The following is a 24,617-nucleotide window of genomic DNA, read 5'->3' on the forward strand; positions in this document are numbered from 1 at the left end:
AAAGTTCTGTGTTCTAAAGGTCCTTTCTTGATCTGGAATTGAATTGTCAAGTTGAATCCTGCAGCTAACCTGTTTAGAACCCAAGTCTAATCTTTCTGAAAATAAAACTAGAGCCCTAAAACTACCTGTCTTGCAAATTCCAGATTTTTGCTATTGCTTTTTTTCCCCCTAAATGAAAGACTGACCACCTACCTATAGAGAAGCTAGATGGAAGAAACAAACTAGCGTTTATTGAGCTTTGCTATAAGTTATTAACTGCTTCACATGGTTTAGTTAATTGAATTCTTATTTCATAGAGATCAGGTCGGTATTATTATTCTTGTTTTGCAGATGAGGGATTTAAGATTCAAAGAGCTCAAGCAGCTTCTAAGTGGCAGAGCTCAGATTTAAATCAGTTTCCTGATGCCCAAACCCCTGCTTTTCCCATTTATTTGCACTTTTGGAGTTCTTTTGCAATTGCCAGATGTTGTTACATGCAGACTAAGACAGACACATATAGACAGAGATAGAACTGAATGTTTTCCTTAATTTTTTTATAGTGATAAAAGCAAACAGCAATTGTTTTAAATTTATAAGTAATTATAATGGAATACTTAGGCAAATGGATTTCTGACATAAAAGTTCAGAGTTCTGTGTTAAAAATCAACATGACCTAATAGAAAACTTCAATTATGAGTACCAGGATGGCTGAGACCATGTTTTATTCACTCTGTGTCCCCAGCAATTAGCACTGAGCCCAGCTCACAGTGAGGAGGGAGGCACTTAATATTTGTTGAATGAATAAATGTTTCCTCCATCCACATCAGTGTTTGGAAAAAGAGACTATCTACTCAATATAAATGAACCTCCTCCACCCACTGAACAGACCGTTGTCTTCAACAGTATTGCCATAGACTGAACATTCGTGTTCCCCCCAAAGTTCATGCATTGAAACTTAAGTGATGGTATTTGGAGGTGGAGCCTTTGAGAGCTGATTAGGTCATGAGAGTGGAGACCTCAGGAAACAGTTTAGTGCCTTATAAAGAGACCACAGAGAACTTGCTTGTCCGAATGGACTAGGACAGATACTAAATACTGGGTTCAATCCCCAGTACCTCCTCTAAATAAATAGATAAATAAAATTATTTACTTCCCTCCCCCTGAAAAAAATAATAAAATAAATTTTAAAAAATTAAAAAAGGAAGAATGACTCAGTGCCTTGGTGGTCTATGAACACCCAGTGAAAAATGAACTATTCCTGTGAGTTTTCACAAATGTATTTTCACTAAATCTACAGTGGTTTCTAAAGTTCAACTGAATTGAATATTATTTGCTTTAAAAAAGGATTTTGGTATTTTTTTCTCTTGTAAGATAATCTCTGTATAAAATTTTAAATATACAAAAATAAAATAAAATAATTTTACTCATCTATCATGCAAAGGCAATTATTGAACTTTTCTGAATCTTTCATTATTCTTTGCATATGTTCACACACTATGATTATATCATGCATAAGATTTTTTATTCTACTTTTCTAATTTTTTTTCTATTATAAACAGGTTAATAGAACTTAATTTTCCTTTTTATTCTGGAAGTTAAAAAAAACAACTTCCATAATACAAAGACAATATATAACCTGTCCTAGTTAAATAAAACAATATAGATGAGAAATATACAGGTTATTCAAAATGAAGAAAATCGAGAACGTGTAATTTTAAAACAGAATGTTCTGCATTCTCATATTGACGACTGAATACATGTTAAAAGGGAACATACAATCATCAAGAAATAAAAGCCAGGGAAACTCCTTTTGATTCCCTGTCTAAATATGCAACATTTATTCAAGTCTGCATGGCTGTCATATGAATAAACCCTTTTTGAGGCCCAGAGGTTGAGCTGAATTAAGGTTGGTGGGAAAGCTTGGAAGTTGCTTATAGGATCAGTCTCCAAGCTTCATTAAAGCATCACTGGAAATGTGCCCAAGAGTTCTGTGGGCCACATGTCCTTTTAGTACCAGCTCATGGTGGGAGAGTGTGTGTGTGGCTACGTGGCTGTTTCTATGAGGACCGGGGTTGACTAATATTGCTAGACACCATCCAAAGTTTAGCTTTACTAGAAAGAAGACAGCTCTGCCCACAGTGGCAGGAGATCATGACTCAGCCTCCTGTTGGCTTGGGTGTCAACTACCATTTTTGACTCTGAGGTCTTCTGTTTCTCACTTGAGGATTGAGCCAGGCATGCTTTCTTAGATTTAGTCATGATTAGGAAGATAAATCAAGCATTCTAACCCAACTAGGAGCTACTCCTCAGCCTCCTCGCCTCTCCTCGTAGTCCAAACGGGATTAATTTCCTCATTACTCATCAATTTCATGCAAGTGCTAGAGAATCAACAGAGAGGACATCCAAAGAAGTAGCTTCAGGGACCTGAACTTTCAATTATTATTCTAGTTTGCGAGCTGCTGTTTCAACAGTAAGTATACTTTTCCACCAGTCGCATAGTCTTTCCAGAGCTGCTTCTCCCCAGATTAGCTTTGGCAATGCTTCTCTGCCCTCATAACACACAGTCCTTCCTTTAAAGAGTACTTCCCACACTGTATCATAACTGCTTGTCTGTCTGTTGTTGACTGAAATAAACCTATAAGCTGAGAGTTATGTTTTATTCAGTAGACTTTCTGAGGACTCAAACCTAGGAGTCAGCCTCTCAGATCACTCTAGGAGACAGCCAAAGAGACAGGGGAGGAGCCAGGATACAGAGGAGTTTTTGCCACAAAGACCAGGTAGTCAGAACATCAAAAGATTACTGTTAATTAAAGAAAACCAGGTATATCAAGGTAAGGAATTTAGCACTTTTCTGTATCTGGGAAGACACAAGATTAGGTCTGGGTTCATTGAAACCGTTCCTTTGGTATGCACCTAGCTATCTAGGGCCTGTATCTTGTTCTTTCCCATCTTGAGTTCCCTCCTGGTGCACTGTTGGGGGTGGTGGCAGAGGCCGATGACTTGATGGCCGCAGCATCCTTTGTTACTGACATGGCTGGCAGTAGTTTTCATTTCACAGTCTTCCCTGCCTACTTCAAATTCTGTGGTGCAAAGTTCTGTGTAGGTCTTGCCCTGGAATGGAGCTGATGCAGCATGAAGTCTCTGTTACAGAGCTCACTGGTGGCACGAACGTTCCCAGCATTGCCCTTCCCTGTCGAAGGCAGAGCATCCCTTACCTTTCTGCTTTCTATTCTGGTTACGCATATAGTCCTGTGAGCACCACGAGAGCAGGGGCCCGATCTAACTTTGTTTCCCACTGAATACTCGGCATCTAGCCAGCGCTCTTGGTAGATATTTCAAAAACATTTTGAAAATGAATGAATGAATTAGAGCCCTGAGAATCCACATGAAACTTCATGGAGGAAAGGGTTTTTTCTTTCTTATTTACTCACTCACTGTGTTGAATACTTACTGTATAGCAGGCACTCTGTTTATGTCCAAGGGTGAAGGTAGCCATTAGATACTGGGGAAATACTGGGCTTACCAGGCACGATTAAAAAGCGGGGCAGTAGTGGGGCAAGTGGTGAGGACAAGCTTGTCAGAAAGGTGATTTGAGGAACTAATGTTTAAGTGGATTGTGCCTTAAAAAAGGAAAAGCTAAATGAGAGAAGTGAAGGGATGGGAATACAAATGAGGATTCCAGACCAAGGGAAGTATTTTATGATGCAAAGTCTCAGAGACAAGAGAGAACATGGTCTGTTCTAGAAACTGCAAGGTGAATGGTCCTGCTCAGAGCACAGGGCCAGGTGGTGCTGGCCAGATGTGAGGCCCGGGGGTTGTGGGGGGTCAGGTAGGGAGTCGGGCTTCATTCTAAGGCAAATGGAGAGCAATTGATGGGCTGTAAGAGTAGGATGAGATCATCAGATTTATTCTAGGAAGTTAGTCCAGCTGCGAAGGGATTGGATAGGATGAAGGGATTAAAACCTGGATATGAGAGATGAGGTGGTGGGGCTGGGGTGATTGGAGAAGTGTCTAGTTGGGCCCATGTTTTCAAACACCTTGGAACAGAACCAACCCAACCACAGTAGTGCAAGAAGGATGTCATTTTACTCCATATCAGCCAATACTTTTCCTCTTCAGGCCTTTGCTGAAGCCTGTTGACAGATGTTGGATTGGCACAGGTGTGAGCATAGAGATCTAAGAGGATCTGGTTTGAAACCTCCTCCCCGTGAGAAGAGAGTCAGTGGAAGAGGGACCAGAGGCGATCAGATGGAGAGAGAGCGGTGAATTATCGATGGACCACGTACCACTCATAAAGACGCTGTGAGAGGCAGTCTTCCCTTGGAATTGATACAGGAAAAATGGAGCGTGAGAGGATGGCCCTGCTCCAAGTCCCAGGTGAGTGTCCCTGGGACACGACCCATCAAGTGCGGGTCCTTGGCTTCGCACTTGAAAGAGTTCAAGAGCAAGCCATAGCAGAGAAAAAGTAGACATATTCAGAGTGAAGGAGAATTAGTAAAATGGCCACACTTAGGCTAACAGAATGCTTATTCTTACGCTTGCCCTTAAAACAGTCAACTAACCTGACTGACCAGTTGCTACTCACAGCTCCAGGCCTGTTGTTAAAATAAAGCTATTAATTTTACTATTTCTGCTTTATTCCGGTAATAAAAAGTAATAATCATACTTGGTTTCTGAGTTGTTCTTCAGGGAGAAGGTCGTGGAACTGTAACCTTACAAAAGAGCCTGAATTACCAAGAAGACCACATCTTGGATGCTTACGAGATGAAGAGACTGAAAAAGGGAACCACTAGCCTCTATAGAATTGGTCGCCTGGAGGCATCATGAGGCCACTCGAAGTCTTATGACAAGAAAATGATTCTGCTCATTGTTATCAGTGTTTTATTGTTTGAGCTACGGCTATTTAATCACCCCACCCCATCCCCAAGGTGAGTTCACAGTTTTGAAGTCACTCTCCTGCTGTGAGTCCCCTTTGCCTGACAAAGTAATAAAATTGTCTCTTTTCTTCTGTGCTGTAAGACCCGGTCTCTGAGTTTCAATTTAGCTCATCAGTTGATCTTTTGGCAACAAAAGAGCTGCACACTCCATTGGCTGAGCGTAGGCCATCTCAGAAGGCCAGAGAGACCATGAGATGTGGGGATGGGTGTTTAGTTTAAAGTAGCCTATAATCCTGACAGCCTCTAATGAGAGGATGTGACTCAGGTGTACAAGGGTGGGATGACCTGGCTGAGGAACAAGGCCCACAAGACCAGGGTCATCAACTCCAGATCGCAGGGGACTCCAGGTCCTGCCGTTTTTATGACATCACACTAGATTTTTTTTTTTAAATTAAAAAACAAATTTAGTTTTCATTTCAGGGCTCAAACCTAGTCAATATTTTCAGATATTGGAGCCTGTAAGGAATTTGTTCTTAAGCTCCAAAAATGTATTTTCCTAACAATTTATCTCCTATTTTATAGACTCACCTTACAGATTTGCTGTGACTTAGATGAAAGGCCAGGCTTCAGAACCAGGCAGGTCTGGTTCAAATCTGGCTCAGGATTCACTGACTGTGCCAACTCAGGCAAGCACCAGAATGCTCTGGTCCAGTTCTGCATGTGGCACACTGGGGAAATCAGACTAAATAATAAGTGGAGGCACTCCAGTACGTGCTCTGGCTCTGTCTCTACCACCACCCTAGTCCAAGCTACCATCTCTCATCTGTAAATGTTTTTCTTCATTCATTCTGGGCCACTCCATTCTGGCCCATTTCTGCCCAGAGAGCAAATGTGATTGTGTCACCACCATTGAAAGATCAAAACTCTCAACATGATTTATTTATTTATTTGTTTGTTTGTTTACTGAAGTGCAGTCAGTTACAAGGTGTCAGTTCCTGGTGTACAGCACAATGTCCCAGTCATGCATATATATTCACATATATTCATTTTCATATTCTTTTTCATCAAAAATTATTACAAGATATTGAATATAGTTCCCTGTGCTATACAGAAGAAATTTGTTTTTTATCTATTTTTTATATAGTAGTGAACATCTGCAAATCTCAAACTCCCAAATTTATCCCTTCCCATCCTCTTTCCCCGGTAACCATAAGATTGTTTACTATGTCTGTGAGTCTGTTTCTGTTTTGTAGATAAGTTCATAGTGTCCTCTTTTTCTTTTTTTTTAGATTCCACATATGAGTGATATCATGTGATATTTTTCTTTCTCCTTTCTGACTTTCTTCACTTAGAATGATGATCTCTAGGTCCATCCATGTTACTGCAAATGGCATTATTTTGTTCTTTTGTATGGCTGAGTAGTATTTCATTGTATAAATATATCACAGCTTCTTTATCCAGTCATCTGTCTATGGACATTTAGGTTGCTTGTATGTCTTGGCTATTGCAAATAGTGCTGCTATGAACATTGGGGTGCATGTATCTTTTCGAATTAGAGTTCCCTCTGGATTTATGCCCAGGAGTGGGATTGCTGGATCATATGGTAAGTCTATTTTTAGTTTTTTGAGGAATGATCATACTGTTTTCCATACTGGTTGCACCAAACTACCTTCCTACTAGCAATGTAGGAGGGTTCCCTTTTCTCCACACCCTCTCCAGCATTTATTGTTTGTGAACTTCTGAATGATGGCCGTTCTGACTGGTGTGAGGTGATACCTCATTATAGTTTTGATTTGCACTTCTCTGATAATTAGCAATATTGAGCATTTTTTCATGTGCCTATTGGCCATTTCTCAACATGATTTATAATATTTCTTTCCAAACTGCAGAACATGAGCCATTTGTGTGTCATAGAAACAAATTTACGGGTTATCACCAGCATTTTTTTTAAAAAGTGGAATAAAACAGACTACAACAGAAATACCAGATTGCAATGTCAATTGTAAGCGTTAAGTATTACATGAAACTTATTTCTCCTTGTGGATCCTATCAAAGAATATTTGACGGCCTCCAGCCCATAACGCCCTGAATGCTATGTCCCCTGCCTCCTTTTTTAGCCCCATTTCTCCTAATCTCCTCTGAGTTCTCTGTTCTTTATCCACACCCACTTTCCTTAAATTCCTCCAACATATCCTGTTGCCTTCTGCTGGGAGACCCCTTGGCACATGCTGCTTTCCTCTTCGCCTAGTTCACGTCCTCCCCTTGGTATCAGTTCACACCACACTTAACTCAGGCACAACTCCCCAGACCACACCCTGAATCCCCGCAGGGGCAGGTTGTCACAGATCCACGTTCAGTGTTTCATTATTCATTTAATAGCCTGCTTCTTTGATTAACGACAGGCTTTCCCATTAGGCTTTGTCCTCAGGACCACAGGGACCCAGTTCTTGTTTACCTCTGTACCCAGTCTCCTAAGCCATGTTGGCACATAGGCACTCAGGAAAGAAGTAACGAATCAACCGAACTATCAACTAATGATGTTGGCTGGTCTCGTTTCTTTCTCGGTTTTGGTTTTGATTCTAAGCCTTGCACCTAAGAAACCACAAGAGCGGTACTATCTCGTACCTAGGTGAGACAGTTGCTACAACAGGATTTCCTAACTTGGGCCCCTGGACTTCCGATCTGCTAAAACTGTATCAGAGTTGTGCTTGTGTGCGGGAATCGTGTGCGGCATTGTTGCGGAGAGACTAATTTTCATCGGATTTCGCATCCGCTCTAAAGAGCCACAGTTCTGTGGGCATCTCACGCCGCCCCTTTGCATCCCTGAAGGTCCTCGGGGAGCGCTGGTTCAGGCTTCCAGGCTCCCAGCCCGGGAACCGTCCCTTCCCGGTCCCTCGATTCAGTCGACACGGCACAGACCTTCCAGGCTTGGGAGCGTGCGTCCCCGAGCCTGCGGGCGGCACAAGCCCGGCTGCAGCCCCGGGAACAGGGCCGGCATCCCGGCGCCCGGCCCTGCGCAGCCATCTTCAGGGAGGAGGGCGCGAGGGAGGCGCGGCCTCGGGCCGCGGACCCGCCCCCGCCACCCAGGCCGCCCAGCCCAGCCCGCGGAGCCCTCGCCCCGCCGCGCCGCGCCGCGCCGCGCCCGGCTTCCGACTTCGCCGCCGCCCGGCTCGGCCACCTCGCGCGCTCCCCGCCGGGCCAGCAGACGCGCCATGGGCCCCGCGCTCTGGCTGGCGCTGGGCGGCCTCCTCGGCCTGGCCGAGCTGCTGGAGGGCCGGCTGGTGCGCGAGGAGGAAGCCGGCTTCGGCGAATGCGACCGGTTCTTCTACGCCGGGACCCCGCCCGCCGGGCTGGCGGCCGCTGCCCACGTGAAGATCTGTCAGCGCTCCGGGGGCGCCGAGCGCTTCGCCACCCTGTACAGCACCCGGGACCGCATCCCCGTGTACTCGGCGTTCCGCGCCGCGCGCCCCGCGCCCCTGGGCTCCGAGCAGCGCTGGCTGGTGGAGCCGCAGGTAAGCCAGGCGGTTCCCAAGCCCGGCCGCTGGGCTGGCCTTCCAGGGCGCTTTGCAGCCTCCGCGAGCGACAGGGCGGGGAAGGGCAGCCCCAGCCTCTGGCGCCAAGGTTGGGAAACCCGGGTCTGCGATCTGGCCCACTGCGCCCCGGAGAGACTGCGTGCCCCAGCCCTCGTCAAAGCCAAGGCACGAGCCGGGCCTGAGGTCCCCAGTGGGAGGTGGTTCTCCCTGCACGTCAGTGTGGGCATCTGCAGTGTCCCATTCATTTCTTGAATGGTGAGGAGCGGGAGACAGAGACCGAGGAGGCGCGTCAGATCTGCGGGAAGCCAGGGCCGGGAGCTCGCAGGCCTGTACCACAGTCCTGTACCACAGTCCTGTGGGAGTGGGTGGGTGGGAGATTGTGGATTTTCTTGCCCATTTTACCGAAGAGGAGATTAGGGCTCAGAGGGGCGAAGAGACTTAGGGGAAGATAAGGCAGGTCTTTTGGGCTTAGAAGTTCACTGCCCTTCCTACTGGGGAAAAGCTTCCCTTCTGCAGAGGCCACCTGCGCCTGAAAAGCCTTCCGGTCTGCATGGGACATTGAGTAAATTTGATCTGAAGTTGTGCTGAGTTAGGACAGTAAAGGTACAGGGTTTTAGAAAGGCGATGAGATAGTTACATATAGTACGGAAGCGTCGACCCTCACCAACCAATGGGAAGGACAGACCAGCTTTTCCTGACTCTTTGTATCTAAATGCTCAGACGGCTTGGCCACCCTGTCATCTCTTAGGATTTTCTGTTCTGTCTGGTGAGAGAGACCAAACACTGCCAGAGGCCCTGCTGAACTTCCCTAACGCATCCTGGCCCACCTCTGCTCTCTAGAACATCCAGCCAGGCTCCCATGCCCCAGCTACCAAGGCCACCCTAGCTAAGGGAGGGACTGAGGTCTCAGCCCGCCCATTTTTTTTTTTTTAAGTGCCGCATTAAATTTTGTTGATAATGATAGTAAAATATATACCTATTTTTAGCAAATATTTTTAAAACACACCCCCAAATGATATGATTAATTTATTCATACAAAAGTACACAGTATGTCTGGTGCTGCTCACTGCTTAGTTTTAAATCAAGCTAATGAAAACATTAGAATTGCATAGAATGAGCTGGTACTATTATAAAATATCTGTGTTGACCCCTTACAGTTAATAATAGGAATAATGTTCACCATTTATTACATGCTTCCTGGGTGCTGAGAAATATTTTACATAAATGATCTCATTTTAATTGTTACTAGAACACCATGAGCTACATGTTCTTAAACCCATTTCGCAGATGAGGAAACTGAGCTTGAGAGATTTGTAAAGTCACACAGGTAGTAAGTGGCAGAAGTGATCCTGAGCTCAAGCCACCCGGCCCCACAGCTCATGCTCTCACCCCACAGCCACACAACCATTCTCAAGAAGAGTCCGAAGACCTATGCATTCTGAATTTATCTACTGAAGTTGTCAGCTCACCCATTCCTGATGGCCACAGCTGCCCAGACCCACATTGCGAACAGGGGCCCGGCTTTCAGCTGTTTCATTCAGAGCTGTGGGCTGTCATTTCTGTCATCTCCTTCAATTATTTCTAGCCCGCAGACCTTGATCAGGTCTCAAGCCATCTACACCTGCCTCCTTACCTTCTCCCCATCCTGTTGATGTCACGACCTGTGGGATCAGGCGTGGGAAAAAGCCTTTGTGAATTATACACACTGAAAGCGTAGATTCATCTAAAGTTAGTTTGCCCCCCAACTGCACCCCTCGAGCTCTCTGGGTATCCCCCATTATGCATGTGATTGTGGGCCTGTCTCCTTGAGGATCTTATGGATGGCTTGGGGAGACAGAACATACACTTGAGGCCTGCTGAACAGGTTTCAGTGAAATCCCAAACTACCACAATTAGTAGTCAACCTCGTGTGCCAGGTACTTGGGGTGCTGGGTACAGAGCGTAGCTCTGGAACTCAAAGGCTTTCTGGTCTGCAGGTGAAGCATGCTGCTGGGTGGAGAGGTGGCATCACCTCTGATGAGAGCCATGCTGTGTAGGTTCAAGTCTCAGTAAACTCTGAAACTTGGGCAGGCTAACTGAGAGGTAATAACAAGGTGGATTTGAGGACTAAATGAGTTATGCTCTATAAAGTTGTCTGAGAGGTGCCTGGCCCATGAGTCCTAGCTGTAATTATGACATAAGCAAAACAGTTAAAAAAGGTAAACAGAGTCCTATTAGAATTCTTCTGTCTTGGAGGTGACGGGGTGAGCTTAGGGTCAAGGTAATGTTTGTCTGTGCCTGGAAGGATGAGGCGGAGTTTGGAAGGGAGACGAGGAGGACATTTCCAGCAGAGGGGACATGCCGAGTGAGAGACGCATGGCGGACGCAAGGGTTAGTGTGTGGGAAGTGGTTGGAGCAGCTGAATGAGTACAAGTGAGTAGGTGACAGTCTACTCAAGGGCTCAGAATAAAGAGGAGTAATGGAAGGGAGAGGCCAGGTAGGAAGGAGTCATCAAGGAAGGCTTGGGGTGGGGGTGGGGAGCCATTTATGCCGTTATTGAAGGAGCCCAAAGGAGCATGACTCATTCAGCAGAGAAGAAGTGGCCAGAACCTTCACATGGGCCCTGGGTAATGAGGAATGGAACTGGGGAGGTAAGAGGGGAGAAGGAAGAAGGAGAAAGAGAGGGTACTTGCAGACGGCATCTTGAGAGGTGAGAGGTGCAGCAGTTCCGAAGAGGCCAGAGTTCCCAGCTGGGGTGGTGGGAGTGGTCCAGGGGCTGGGCACAGCCGTTAGGATGCCTTTCTCTGCAAGATGGGCTTGTGCCGCCCACCCCTGCCCACCCCTGCCCACCCCAATGTCAGGTCAAGTCAGCCAGGAACCAGGGGGGATTCAGAGGGAGTCAAGGAGGGGATGAGGGAGAAGCCGCCCGATGCGATGCTGGCGGGCTTGGGAGCACACTGCAGCAAACCTTACCCCCCATCCCCCCAACTCCGACGCCTCAGAGCCAAGGTCCCCGCCAAGGTCCCCGCCAAGTTCCCTGCTGCTGCAGAAAGATGCTCGGGACTCAACGTGGACTTCTGGTTGCTGCCGAGCACTCTGTCATGCTGACTCACCTTGTGCCCACATCACCTTTTTATGAGGTCAGTGTTGCCAAGAGGCTCAGCAGACAGAGGAAGAGGCAGGAGACCAAAGGAGCTGGGTGCTCGCCTCGGGAGTGACTCAGGCAGGGCTATTCTGACCCTAGGACTCCCAAAGCCTAATTCAGCAGCTTTTTTTTTTTTTTTTTTTTTGGTGGTGGGGAGGTAATTAGGTTTATTTGTTTATTTATTTTTAGAGGAAGTACTGGGGATTGAACCCAGGACCTTGTGCATGCTTATCATGTGCTCTACCGCCTGAGCTATACCCCCCCACCCCAATTCAGCTGCTTCTAAGGCTGTCCTGCAGTTTCCCTTTGGGGAAAAAAAAACCCTTCTAAATCAAAGATCATAAAAACTTAGTCACTCTTATGCTTGAAACCTTCAAGGTGTTGGCTGCTCGCTACCTCCAGGACAGAGTTCACCCTGCAGAATGCAGTTTACAAGGCCCCTGTGCCCTGGCTCCTGCCGGCAGCTCTAGCCTGTCTCCCAGCCCTTGCCACCCTCATGTAATGCTCTTGCATTATCCAGCAGCCTGTAGTGCCTTCATAAACCATCCTGGCACATTGGTTCCTTTGCGCGTGCGAATTCCTTTTTGCCCTGCATGCCCTTTCTACCCCCATCTGGCCCCTCGCTGCCTCCCCTCCTCCATTCTTCAAGACTGCTGAGCTGTCATCTCCTTCAGAAAGAACAGCCCACCTGAGCAAGGTCCACTTCCTGAGTTAGACCCACCCCACAGCACCCCCTACAATTTCTTTTTTTGTATTTACCACATTGTTTTAGAATTACCTGCTCACAGGTCCATCTCCCCAGTGTGAACCCTTGAGAGCTGAAAACCGTGTTTTATTCACACACTTGTGTCTAGGACATAGAAAGCACTTGCTCAGTGTTGAATAACATAATTTGATGTCAGCAGGGCCAATCAGGTAGCCGTGGGTGAGATATTCGGCTTGAGCGGTCTTGCTGGAGGGCTGGCTGCTTCAGAAGCTTGCGCCTGGCCGGCCAGCAGCCACTGTTACAAACATCTCCCACATGCAGAGCTGGAACATTCCTGCAAATCCACTCCACCGTCTCTAGCCTTGGGACTACCCCAGCTGACTGGGGTCTCTCCTCTGGATGACAACTCTGTAGCATCAGATACCAGGATCCCACATCTGGGGGCCTTCTGAGGGACAGAATGAGAACTTTACAAGGAAGCAGAGAAAGCAGAGGACTGTTGTGGGTTTTATGTGGAACGTGGTCACCTGTAAATTGAGAATGGGGAGAAGGCAAGAAAGAGATGAGATGGTGTATCCCTGTTAGCATGATGGAGATGGTTTGGAGGGTTTCCAATCAAAACTAGGTTCTGGTTATGTACAGGGAGCCTCAAACCTTTTAGCTTTTCAACTCATTTCCATTTAATAGAAAAATTGAGGGAAAAGTACTAGTGATGGCTTTGCAAAGGACATTGTCAATTTATGCTGGAAGCCAATGTATAAGAGCCTGTCATTTTGTAAACGTGAATACTGGGAGGAACTGGTTTTATATCCGGCCTATACTTATTTAATCTTCTAAAAATACTGTGAGGTAGATATCATTCTCTTCATTGTGGAAATGAGGAAACTGACTCAGAGAGGTTAATTGTTGTGCCCAAGGTCACACAGCTTGGATTTGAACTCATGACTCATTACTCCTAGTCTGGTGCTCTTCTGATGTGCCATGGAGATTCTTTGACCTCCCAGGGATCCGCTGCATTAATGGTCACAGGACTTTAATTCTCATCTTTTTTTTTGATGCAAAACTCACACAAAATATTTTATTATAAATTAAAATTCACTCCCTGCACAATGGATAATGCGCACATTGGATGTCATCATTCTCATCTTTTATATGGGAATATAAATTTCTACTCCATTTCTCTTTCCCAAGAGGGAGCACATATTTGACTGTGTGAATGTTGCTCAGCTGTCAGTGTCTCAGGAGTGAAGCAGATATTCTGGTTAACTGCAAAAGTATCTTCCTTAGAGGGCCTAATGAAGTCATGGTTCAAGTCTTAGTAAATGTATGGGAACAGCTGTCACAGAACCTCAATTAAGTCCTTAATCTTTAATGTCCATCAGCAGCCTCTTGCTTGCACATCCTGAAACTGTTAGACACACAGTTTAATTTATTCTAACATCAACCCCCTTTTCACTGTGTCAGAGAACAGATCTAGAGAAGATGGTATACACTTACATCTCTGTGTAAGGCACTTAGCGAGCCGGACAATTCCGATTCTTGCTTCCTCATTAAGAAACTTGAGTTCAGACCCCTGCTCTACCATTTACAAGCTATGTGACCTTAAATTCTTCCAGTCTTATTTTTCTGAGCTGTTCATTAAAGATAATAACAGTGTTTACTTTCTAGAGTGGTTGTGACAAATAAGATAGCACAAATAAGCATGTAGCGTGGTGCGTGTAGTATGATGAGTTCTTAGTAAATAGCAGTGCAGATACTAATTAAGGTCTTCCTCTAACAGGTGTTAGACACACACATACACACACACACACACACAGGAATGGAATGTTGGATAGACAACTCCTACAATTCTACAAATCTCTCCTAAAATATAGAAGATCCATCTGTATATCTTCTCAAATGCTTGGCGTATGTCCCACATTCACAGAATAGGTTCTCAGAAGGTACATGTTGAGAGACTGAATGAATGCAAGATGGAATGAATGGGTGGATAGATGGATGGATGGATGGATGGATGGATGGATGGATTTAGGTGATTGGAAACACACAAACAAAACAGGTGCCAGAGACACCTCCACCCTCCCTGCCCTGGGCAACCAAGAGGTGTGTTGTCACAAAACAAACAGTGAGCAATTGCATGCCACCCTACTGTGCTGAGCCTGAGAAGGGCTGGGAAGTGCCTGACTTACAGGGATAGTTCCAAAGTCAACTGCGTACAATTTCTTCCCTACTGGAGTGCAAAGAGTAGAAGCAGGAGGCACACCTGCTCCCCTGCGTGACAGTTTCCTCCCCGTCTGGCTTTTTCTTCATCTTTGAATGCAATGTTTCCATCTGATTCATGGTCATTCTCAGGAGCAAGTTAAGGGACTTGCCCTATATTGGCAGAATATTTTAGTGATATTTTGTCCTGGAACAGGCAGTGGTGATGGATCTGTACACCACTCTTTTAGTCCTGACTTAAATTTGGACAGTCCAGGAAAGGAACTGTCATTTGTTGATCCCTTACTTCTGTGCAACTTAACTTATTCATATAATCACCGTAGGTATTGTGATCCATGTTTTACAGTGTAGGAAACTGAGTTCAGAGTGGTTAAGTAACTCATCCAGGGTCACACAGCTGCTAGATGGCAAAGCCTGGACTGGAATTTACGGCTGCCTGGCTCCAAGGCACTTAGCCCTCTTTCTGCTCTCTCATGTTGTTTTCCAGTTACAGTGTCAGTGTTCCCTCACCAGATTCCAAATGCATTAGCTAGACTTGTTATTTTATTGTTATTTTACTGAATTAATCCAGTCCTTTGGATGATATCTGGCTTTGCTGCTAACACACCATTCTGGAAATCTCACTTACAATTGATGGTGATTGAAGGGAGCTTTCCTTGAGGAATAGAGATTTTATTCTTTGGGTTTCAAATGCCTCTTTCTTTTAAACTGTCAGCTCTACAAGTGAAAATAGGAGAAAGTAAATCCTCCCACCCACCAATGGCTTTTGCTGCCAGGGATCCCATCTTGCTCCCAGAATTCCTGTTGGTTCAGGAATGTTTCCTCCTTCAAGCTGTGTATCTTGGCTCCCGAGTGGTCAGATACCTTTTGGTTCCGTAGAACTCCACATCCATGGCAGCAGTAATTCGTTGCTCGCGAACATATCTATCTGGCCACTGGCAGGAAGGAGAAATAAAAAAGAAACCAACTCATGGGGCGAACCCAAAATAGTAGCACCGTTTAGTATTCCTGTCATGGTTTTATTGACCCAGTGCCGACAGAAGTGTCACTCAATCAAAGGAGGTCATATGAGGACATTTTATGTTTTTAATCAAGACGGAGAGTATGAGTACTTCTCATTTTGCTAAGTAAATAGATGGCTGAAATTTGAAAATGTAAATTAGATTTACAGTTGACTTGCCCCTTAATTTTAGGGGTGATTGAATTACCCTAGGATGCATGATTGACCAGGGACCCTGTGAGGACGTGGCTACTGGTTATGTTTCTGAAAGACTGGGTATCTCAGGACACACGGGAGCCTGGGGAAAGGAAAGCTGGGTTTATGAACCATGAGAAGGTTTTTTCTGCCCCCTGAATATTTCTGATGTATCTGGAACTGCAGTGCCTGTGATGACCTTCGATGCCTCCTTCATGGCCGAGTGGACCGTTCGGCATGGTCCGGGGCCTGGCTCCTGCATCTCAGTTGACAGACTTCAGTGCTGTCATCCCTGCTGTCTGCATGCTGAGGTCCCAGCTCCCACCATCTACATCCAGCCTCTGCACAACAGCTTCCCACCTGGTTACCCCATTCCACCTGTGTCTCCTTCAGCCGTTCTCCACCCTGAAGCCAGAGAGATTGTCTCAAAGCATTCATCTCATCCCCATTTCTCTCGGGATAAAGACAAGCCCTTATCATGGTGTCCAGAGTCCTGTGTGGTCTGTGTCCCATCCCCTCCCAGCCTTATCTGGCGTCACACTTGGCAGGTCTTAACTTTGGGCCACTTGGGCTTTTCTGGTTTGTTTTTTGTTTTTTAATTGAAGTATAGTCGGTTATAATGTGTCAGTTTCTGGTGTGCAGCACAATGTCCCAGTCATGCATATACATACATATATTTGTTTTCATATTCTTTTTCATTAAAGGTTATCACAAGATATTGAATATAGTTCCCTGTGCTATACAGAAGAAACTTGATTTTTTAAATCTATTTTTATACATAGTGGCTAAGATTTGCAAATCTCAAACTCCCAAATTTGTCCCTTCCCACCCCTCTTCCCCTGGTGACCATAAGATTGTTTACTATGTCTGCGAGTCTGTTTGTGTTTTGTAGATGAGTTAATTAGTGTCCTCTTTTTTTCTTTTTTAGATTCCACATATGAGTGATACCATATGGTATTTTTTTTTTCTCTTTCTGGCTTACTTCACTTGGGATGATGATCTCTAGGTCCATCCATGTCGCTGCAAATGGCATTATTTTATTCTTTTTTATGGCTGAGTAGTATTCCTCCATATAAATATACCACATCTTCTTTATCCGGTCATCTGTTGATGGACATTTATGCTGTTTCCGTGTCTTGGCTCTTGTAAATAGTGCTCCTGTGAACCTTGGGGTGCTTCTATCTTTTCAAATTAGAGTTCCCTCCAGATATATGTGGGCTTTTCTCTTTTGTTTTTGTTGTTTTTAATTTCTATGTTGTCTCCCATCATAGGACCTTTGTGCTGGCTTTTTTTGTTTGTTTGTTTTTTTCTTTTGTGTCTTTCATAATATTCCCATCTAGGTCAACTGCCTGTAACACTCCCCAGTGGCATCAAACATACTTTTTTTGCTGGCGTGTTACAGTTACGCTGCATGTCCCCCGGCTAGACTCTAAGTTGCATGAGGGCTCTTGTGCTCAGCATTGAATCCTCATTGTCTAAGTCAGGGGCCAGGGACCTTTTCTGTAAAGGGCCAGATAGTAAGTATTTTAGGCTTTCAGGCCATGTGGTCTATGTTGCAACCATTCAACTCGGCCGTTCTAGCACAAACGCAGCCACAGACAATGCATAAATGCACAAGGATGGCTGTGTTCCAAGGGAACTTTGTTTATGAGACAGGTGGTGGGCTGGGTTTGGAGCTCAGGCTGTAGCTGGCCAGCTTCTGCTCTGGCCTGAGGCCAGCCCTGGGTCAGTGCTTCATCAACGTGGTGGAGTAGTGAGTGCTCAGTATATGTGGATTGAACACCAGCCATGAAATCTGAAAGCTGTGTAATCCTATTCCAATTGTGGCCTGCCACCCTAGATCTAGACCTACAGACAATGTCAGTGAACTGTTTTAATGTGGTGGTGATGGTGGTGATTTATAATATTTAGGTATTTAGGTTTTTTTAGGATTATAAAAGTAATACTTGCTTTTGGTAAAAACTATTTTTCTGAGCCTTTTGGAAGTATCTAAGGAAAAAGATCCCACTTCTCATAGATGACCAGTCTTCACAATGTGTGTGTGTGTGACATTCCGGAAATTTCCATTACATCTTCAGAGACATGTGTACTCTTACATCCTTTATTCTAGTCAAGGATTAGCACCCTTTTGGACTTGGTGAAGTCCAACAACTTCTAACAAGCCTCTCAAACAGCCATCACCCCCAGGGAGTGGGAGAAGGAACCTGTTTTTGTTAATTGAAGTGTAGTTGATGTGCAATGTTGTGTTAGTTTCTGGTGTATAGTGATTCAGTTATATATATATATATATATATATATATCCTTTTTCATATTCTTTTTCATTATAGGTTATTACAAGCTACTGAATATAGTTCCCTGTGCTGTACAGTAGAACCTTGTTGTTTGTCTATTTTATATTTGGTAGTTTGTATCTGTTAATCCCTAACTCCTAATTTATCCCTCCCCCACTTTTCCCCTTTGGTAACCATAAGTTTGTTTTCTATGTCTGTGAGTTTCTTTCTGCTTTGTAAATAAGTTCATTTGTATCATTTTTTTTTGGTTCCACATATAAGTGATGTCATAATATTTGTCTTTGTCTGATTTACTTCACTTAATATGATAATCTCTAGGTCCTTCCATATTGCTGCAAATGGCGTTATTTCATTCTTTTTTATGGCTGAGTAGTATTCCACTGTGTGTGTGTGTGTGTGTGTGTGTGTGTGTGTGTGTGTGTGTGTACGTGTATACACCACATCTTTATCCAGTCACCTATCCATAGACATTTAGGTTGCTACCATGTCTTGGCTACTGTAAATAGTGCTACTATGAACATTGGGGTACACGTGTCTTTTTGAATTAGAGTCTTCTCCAGATATATGCCCAAGAGTGGGATTGCTGGATCATGTGATAGTTTTATTTTTAGCTTTTTAAAGACTCTCCATACTATTTTCCATAGTGGCTGCACCAAATTACATTCCTACCAACAGTGTAGGAGGGCGGAAGGGACCCTTTTGATGAGAAAATTTGCACATAAACAATTTGTCTCATTAGGCACATATATTTAGGAATAGAAGGCCTGGGGACTTCAAATGCAAAGTCTTTTTCATCATCTTTTTCTTTCAAGTCTATAACATGTATAACTGACGGACGGCCTGAAATAATCCCGCCTTCTTCCCTCTTCCTGCATTCCTGAGCAGAGGAGGTGTTACCTTTCTCCTCTTACAGAAGAAGAGACAGGGGCCCAGGGAGACCCTGGTCTGCCTGGAGTCACAAGACCAGTAAGTGGCAGAGCTGACAGATCTCACTTCCAACCTGGAGTTCTGTCACTGAACCCCACTGCCTTGTAGTCTCACCCTCAGAGGAACCTGAAGAAAAAAAGCAACATTTATAGGACACAAGAGAAAAGATCAAAGAAATGGAAATGATTTTACCTGGAGGCAGATTACTAGCCTCAAGTGATATTTATGGCACAAGGTTGAAAGGCAGATGTTCTTTCTTTTGTGCTCAAGGCAAGAGGCAAAAGCTTCACCAGCTTGAGGAGGGTTTAGATTGGATGCAAATAAATCATTTCCTGACAAGAGAGCTATTATGCTATGAAGAAGGGTCCAGGGGCATCAAGTCTTCCTCTCTAATGATCTTGAAGATGAAGGGTGCATTTTACCTGTTGGCTTCGGAGAAAGGTCATCTCTTATAGTTGGTTACCGTCTTGTGTGGAGAGTGGCTCTCAGCCTTTCGCAGTGGCTCTGAAGGTGCCACATAACTGAGTTGATGGCAGTACCTTGGAGCTCACTGACCAGGCTTGCTACTGCTGCTGCTTTTCTGCTGTATTTGCTGCCATTCTGTTTCTGTATTCTGGCCCTCGGCCAGGCAGAGCCTGGGCGTTCCCTTTCATTCATTTGCATAATAAATGTGGTCACAGCCAATCAGCAACAAGAGTTGATCATCAGTTTGTTCTCCTCTCTGTCAATGAATCTGGGTTTAAGAGGTATGCAATCACTGGGGTCTTCAGGCAGAAACAAGGTCACCCTGTTTACTACCTGTTCATTTAGTCATTCCTGGTCAGAAGCTGTAGAATGTTCCATTGCAAAGGATGAGTCCCCAGATGTCAAGTTGCTGATTGATACTTTGATCGGTGTTGTTATCATCATCAGCATCAAAACCAGTTATGGAGTTTTTGGGACAAAGCCCAGAAAGAGGAGTCCCTGCCGGGGACCTGGGACAAGACCCTGCCCTCTGGTGTCCTGTTACTTAGTTGCGAAGGCAGATCATGTACTAGAAGTGGTTTACTTAACTCTCTCCCACCAGACTGTTAGCCTCGAAGGGTCAAGGACTGAGCACCCAGAGGGGTTAAGAAAATGGCTTTTGTAGTGAGACAAAATTGGGCTGAGTCCCAAGCCCTGTCAGTTGCCAGCTGTGTGACCCGGCAGATGTTACTGAATCTCATGGAACCTGGTCTGGGCTCATAATGATGCAGGAAAAAAGAATGTGGGGCAAGAGGAGGGCCGTGTCCCAGGTATCAGCTGAGCCCCTGGGATGTGCCCTGCCAAATGTGGGTCCTTGGCTTTGCACAAGAAAGAATTCAGGAGCGAGCCACAGTTGAGTAAAGGCAGATTTATTTAGAGAGATACATACTGCATATAGTGCAGGCTGTTTCAGAAGGCAAGAGAAGAGCCTCAAGGTGTGGGGATTGGGTGCTCAGGTTAAAGTAAAAGTAGGCACACACTCCATAGACAGTGCCAGCCTGTCTCCAAAGATGAGGGAGTGAGAGAGGCAGCCTCAAGGAGAGATGTTGCCAGTTTTTATGGTCTGGGTAGCTTCACAAGCCAGCAAGTGGGAGGACAATTCCAACTACCCTGGGGAAGGGGCTGGGATTCCCAGAAATTGGGCCACCACCCACTCTTTGACCTTCTATGGTTAGCCTTGGAACTGTCACTGCGCCTGAGGGCATGTTATTCACCATGCTAATATATTACAGTGAGCGTATAATGAATCTCAAGTTTTACTAGAAGTCAAATCTCCTGCCATCTTGAGCTTCAAGGTCTACTGGGAATTGAATCTTACACCATTTTGGTGTTAATTGCTGTGTCATTCCTTGAATGACTGTGCCCTGCCCCCTTCCCTTCTGTCTCAGTAAGTCATCCCTCTGCTACGGAGGCCTTGGGGGATCAGTACGACAGTGTGTGGGCCACAAGCGTTGTGTCTGCACACTCAATACATAGACTTTCGTTAAGCCTGGGGGATGAATAAGTAAACTTTGCTTCCCAGACCATGCCTGCCTTGGAGACAAGCAGGAGGAGGGTCACGGTGCTCTGAGGTCTGACCCAGTGCTGCTGCTGACATGCCCTCCCCGCCCTCACACTCCCGCTTCATCGCTGCCTGGCATGGGGCTGGTCGCGGCTTCTTCTCTGAGTTCAGCGGCTCCTGCACTGTCCTCGCTGTTACTCTGCCCAACAATATTCTCCTCTGTTGAGGAATTTGGTAGAAGGGCCTTCTCTCCATCCCCTGGTGTGCCCCTCTGATCTGTTCCCAGATTTCTGGGACCCAGACACGTTTGTGCCTGAGATTTAATCCAAGTGTCAAGAAGGTTCCTGGCCTGCAAGGTCCTGGCCCCGATTCGCTTGGGTTCTCACAAGAACAGGGCTCCTGAGATTTCAGGCTTGTTGGTGCATGAATGAGAAGCTTATCCAAGCTTATTCAAGTGAAGGGCAGGACTGTAGTAAGAGATCACTGGTAGATTCACAGGATCCAGAATTGGGAACCTTCTAGAAACCAAATGATCCCACAAAGTCTTCAGGATCTTTCTCCCACCCTCCTCTGTCGTCTCTCCCTTAACCAGTTCTGCTTTCCCATGGCTCAGCTGGGCTGCCAACCCTGAAGTGCATCTAGCCGCCTTCACACCCTGACCATTGTCTGGCTCTAAAGCTTCTTGGATGGAGAAGCCAAGAGAGCCACCTGGTAGGTTGCTGGCCAGATTGGCTGTCCCTTGGTTGTGACTGGCAAGGAGGTGGGTAGGAGAGAGTCACGTGGTAAGAAACACTGCTCTTTTAGAGAAAGTGTCAGAAATATTTGGTTGAATTAGAAGTCAGAGTTGAATATGGCTCCAGGGCTAGCATACCTGGGGATTAATGGGGAGATTCTGGAGCGGGCAGCCAGATAAAATACCCGAGGGACCTTCTCGACTCAACAGAACCTGTTGTGCGAACCAGCCATGTGTGTAATTCATGCTCCAAAGGTCCTGAGGTGGGTGTGATCTCCCAGGACCGGGAGGGTTGGGGTCTTGCGAAAGATCTTCCTGAGGCTGTATCAGGTCCTGGCAGGAAACAGATGGAACTCTCAAGGAAGTTTAACTGACAGAATTGAATGAAAAAACTATAGAGAATTAAGAGCATCAACAGATATGATAAAGGACTTCCTGAGGGCTTGGCCTTCAAAGGAAGCTGTCACCATCCCAGGCCTGTGGGGTCTGGAGGACACCTGGTGAGAGCCAGGACTGCAGAGAAACTCTTCCAGAACCAGAACCACAGCAGCCAGGTGGGGAGGGAGCAAGGGAATAAATCCTTTCTCTTCCCTCCTCCCACTGGCTGCCCCACTCAGAAGGCAGAGGGCAAGAGAGCTCAGATGATTTGGTCCCTAGAAATCAGCATCCTGGGACGGAGGAGAGTGGAGCACAGACCTGGGAGGCCAATGGAGACCACCCAATGCAGGAGCTATGAGGTTGCAGCTGGGCCTGGGCCCCGAGATAGGACATAAGTGTCAGAGAGGAGTGGTGGAGGCGTCCCCAGCCAATGATGAAGCGGGCAGTAAGACAGAGAGAAGCAGGGCAGCGTTTCTATGACAACCATGTAACTGACACAGCTGGGGGACAGGGATTGTCCTGTTTTGGTTGAATGTACGGGGAGATTTGAGAGAAGAGGTTGGAGGAATTTAAGAGGGGGTGGGGTGTCATGACTGTGCCAGTTTGTCATTTAACCAGCGAGTATAGGATGCTACGGAAGGTGTCAGAAGTGAGATGTGATCCAAAAACGGCATATAGCAAAAATAGACTTCTCTTTCCACACATGAATAAGGCAGGAGATCCATGCTTATCCATTTTGGTGACCAGACTATTAGCTGCTCCAATGGTGGAGGATCCACATGGCCCTATAATAATTTTTTTCTCTCTTGGCATTTTATCACAGCTCTTGCGACGTATGGATAATACCTCTCGCAAAGTATGACTAGCATGTGAATAAATTAAGCCCAGCTGGGCCACTCCCAGAGGCCATGTAAGCATTCTGTCTCGGTGCTGTCCATGGACCGCCTGCATCTGCATCACTTGGGGCGGTGGTTCAAAATGTACTTTTGAGCCCCACCCCAGGCCCACTGAATACATCTCTGGTGTGAAGCACAGGAATGTGCATTTTTAACAAAGACCAAGTTGCTTCCAATACAAACTGAATTTTGAGAACTACTGATTTAAGGAGACAGCACTCATTTCTTGTAGTAGGTGTCTAGGAAGGGATTCCAATGCACTGGAGACAAATAAAGGATGTAGATGAGAATCTGATCGCCATCTGGTCCAGGAGTTGTCCATTTAGAATCACCCAGGAAGCTCAAAAAACATCCGGAGCTGATCTCCAAGCACCATCCCCTCCCAGTCAAGATTTGTAAAGCTTCCTGGTGATTCTCACTTGCCGCCAGGCCTGAGAACCTCTGATCTTGTGTGAACTCACAAGGTGAAAAAAATGAGAAAAGGGGAAGTCTCAGCTTAACTGATTTTTCTGAATTCTGCACCACTTGGTCAAATGATAAGAATAATTGCTCTGGAAAAGAAAGCAGAGTAGAGAGTGGAAAACAGGCTTCAGTGAGTAATGAGGAAGGAAACCAAAGACGGCCAAGGGTGATGTAACCTGAGAAGGTCCTGCAGGTCTGGAGAGGTCTTAAAGGAGTCGGCTGGGCTCCCAGAGGAGCAGACACAGGAGTCCCACGGGTTTGCCATCGAGGTGCCCCTCTCCCCCGGCCTCCTCGCAAGCCCTCCCTTGCCCACACGCAGTGCCAGTTTAGGACTGATGCATTTTTTTCATCCTCTCCTACCTTTATTTTTATTTATTTTTTTTCAAATTTTGAAGAAAAAGGAAGGTCTGACATGAACGCGGAACATCCTTTCATTCCCTCCTGGGTTCCACCTTTTTCCAACTTAGGAGAGAACTCTTAGGCCATTGTTTTTGCTTCTCCACTGTTCGTTGTCACAGAAGCATGCTAAGCACCTGCAGTGTGCACAGCACAGGGAGAGCTGCAGATCCCGCCCCTCCCCCAAGGCAGGGAGGTGTGTGAGCGGCCCGGGGGGAGTCCAGAGACTGGGTGATTCAGGGTGAGGGGGGCGGAGGGCATCGGGGAGGCTCCCTGAGTGCTGGAGGGCTGTTCAGGAAATGAAAAGCCCTGCATTTCTCATTCCTTCAAAAAAAAAGAAAAGAAAAAAAAAAAAAAACCCTTTCTAATTCTTCTAAAGCTGTTTCTATTCCCCAGAGGATAAAGGATAGTTATGTGCCAAGCAGGGAGGATTTTTTTTTCTTAACTGGGTAGATGAGAACTCTGTTTACGCCCTTCCTGAGAGCTGGAAGGCCTCGTGGTTTATTCCTCCTCCAATGCCCTCCATCCGTTCTTGCGGCCCCAGTGGCCTCCCGTTCTTTTCTGAAAGGCAGCTCTTTCCGGCGCCGGGTATCTTCCGTGGTCCGAGTCCTCAGATCGACTTCACTCTACCGCGTGGGACTGGGCGGAGGGCCTGTCTGCGGCGTCCAGCTCCGGCTCTGATAAGATTATCTGATGTTCCGATTGTCAGCGGCAGGCTTGGTTCCTCGTACGGGGCGCGGGGGAGGGGCGGTCCTCCGACCCACCTGGGGACGGGCAGCGGGGTGAGAGCATCTCTTTAACGTCTGTGTGTGGATTGTAGTTCACACAGCAAAGACAACACGGGAACACCCACTGTTCAACTCGTCCGATTATGTAACTCTCGTTGAAAAGTAAA

General features: G+C 46.0%; 1 protein-coding gene across 1 annotated transcript in view; it reads left to right on the plus strand.

Annotated features, from left to right (window-relative positions):
* Positions 1 to 8,033: 8,033 nt before the first annotated feature.
* The window catches only part of ENDOD1 (endonuclease domain containing 1), a 29,875-nt gene continuing 13,291 nt past the window's right edge, over positions 8,034 to 24,617 (plus strand). Inside the window, exon 1 of the mRNA XM_031459312.2 lies at positions 8,034 to 8,368. Within this exon, the coding sequence (XP_031315172.2) occupies positions 8,069 to 8,368 (300 nt within the window). The 5' untranslated portion in view covers positions 8,034 to 8,068. The remainder of the gene's footprint in view (positions 8,369 to 24,617) is intronic.

The sequence above is a fragment of the Camelus dromedarius genome, chromosome 12 (genome assembly GCF_036321535.1).
Source record: "Camelus dromedarius isolate mCamDro1 chromosome 12, mCamDro1.pat, whole genome shotgun sequence".
NCBI classification, from domain to species: Eukaryota; Metazoa; Chordata; class Mammalia; order Artiodactyla; family Camelidae; genus Camelus; species Camelus dromedarius.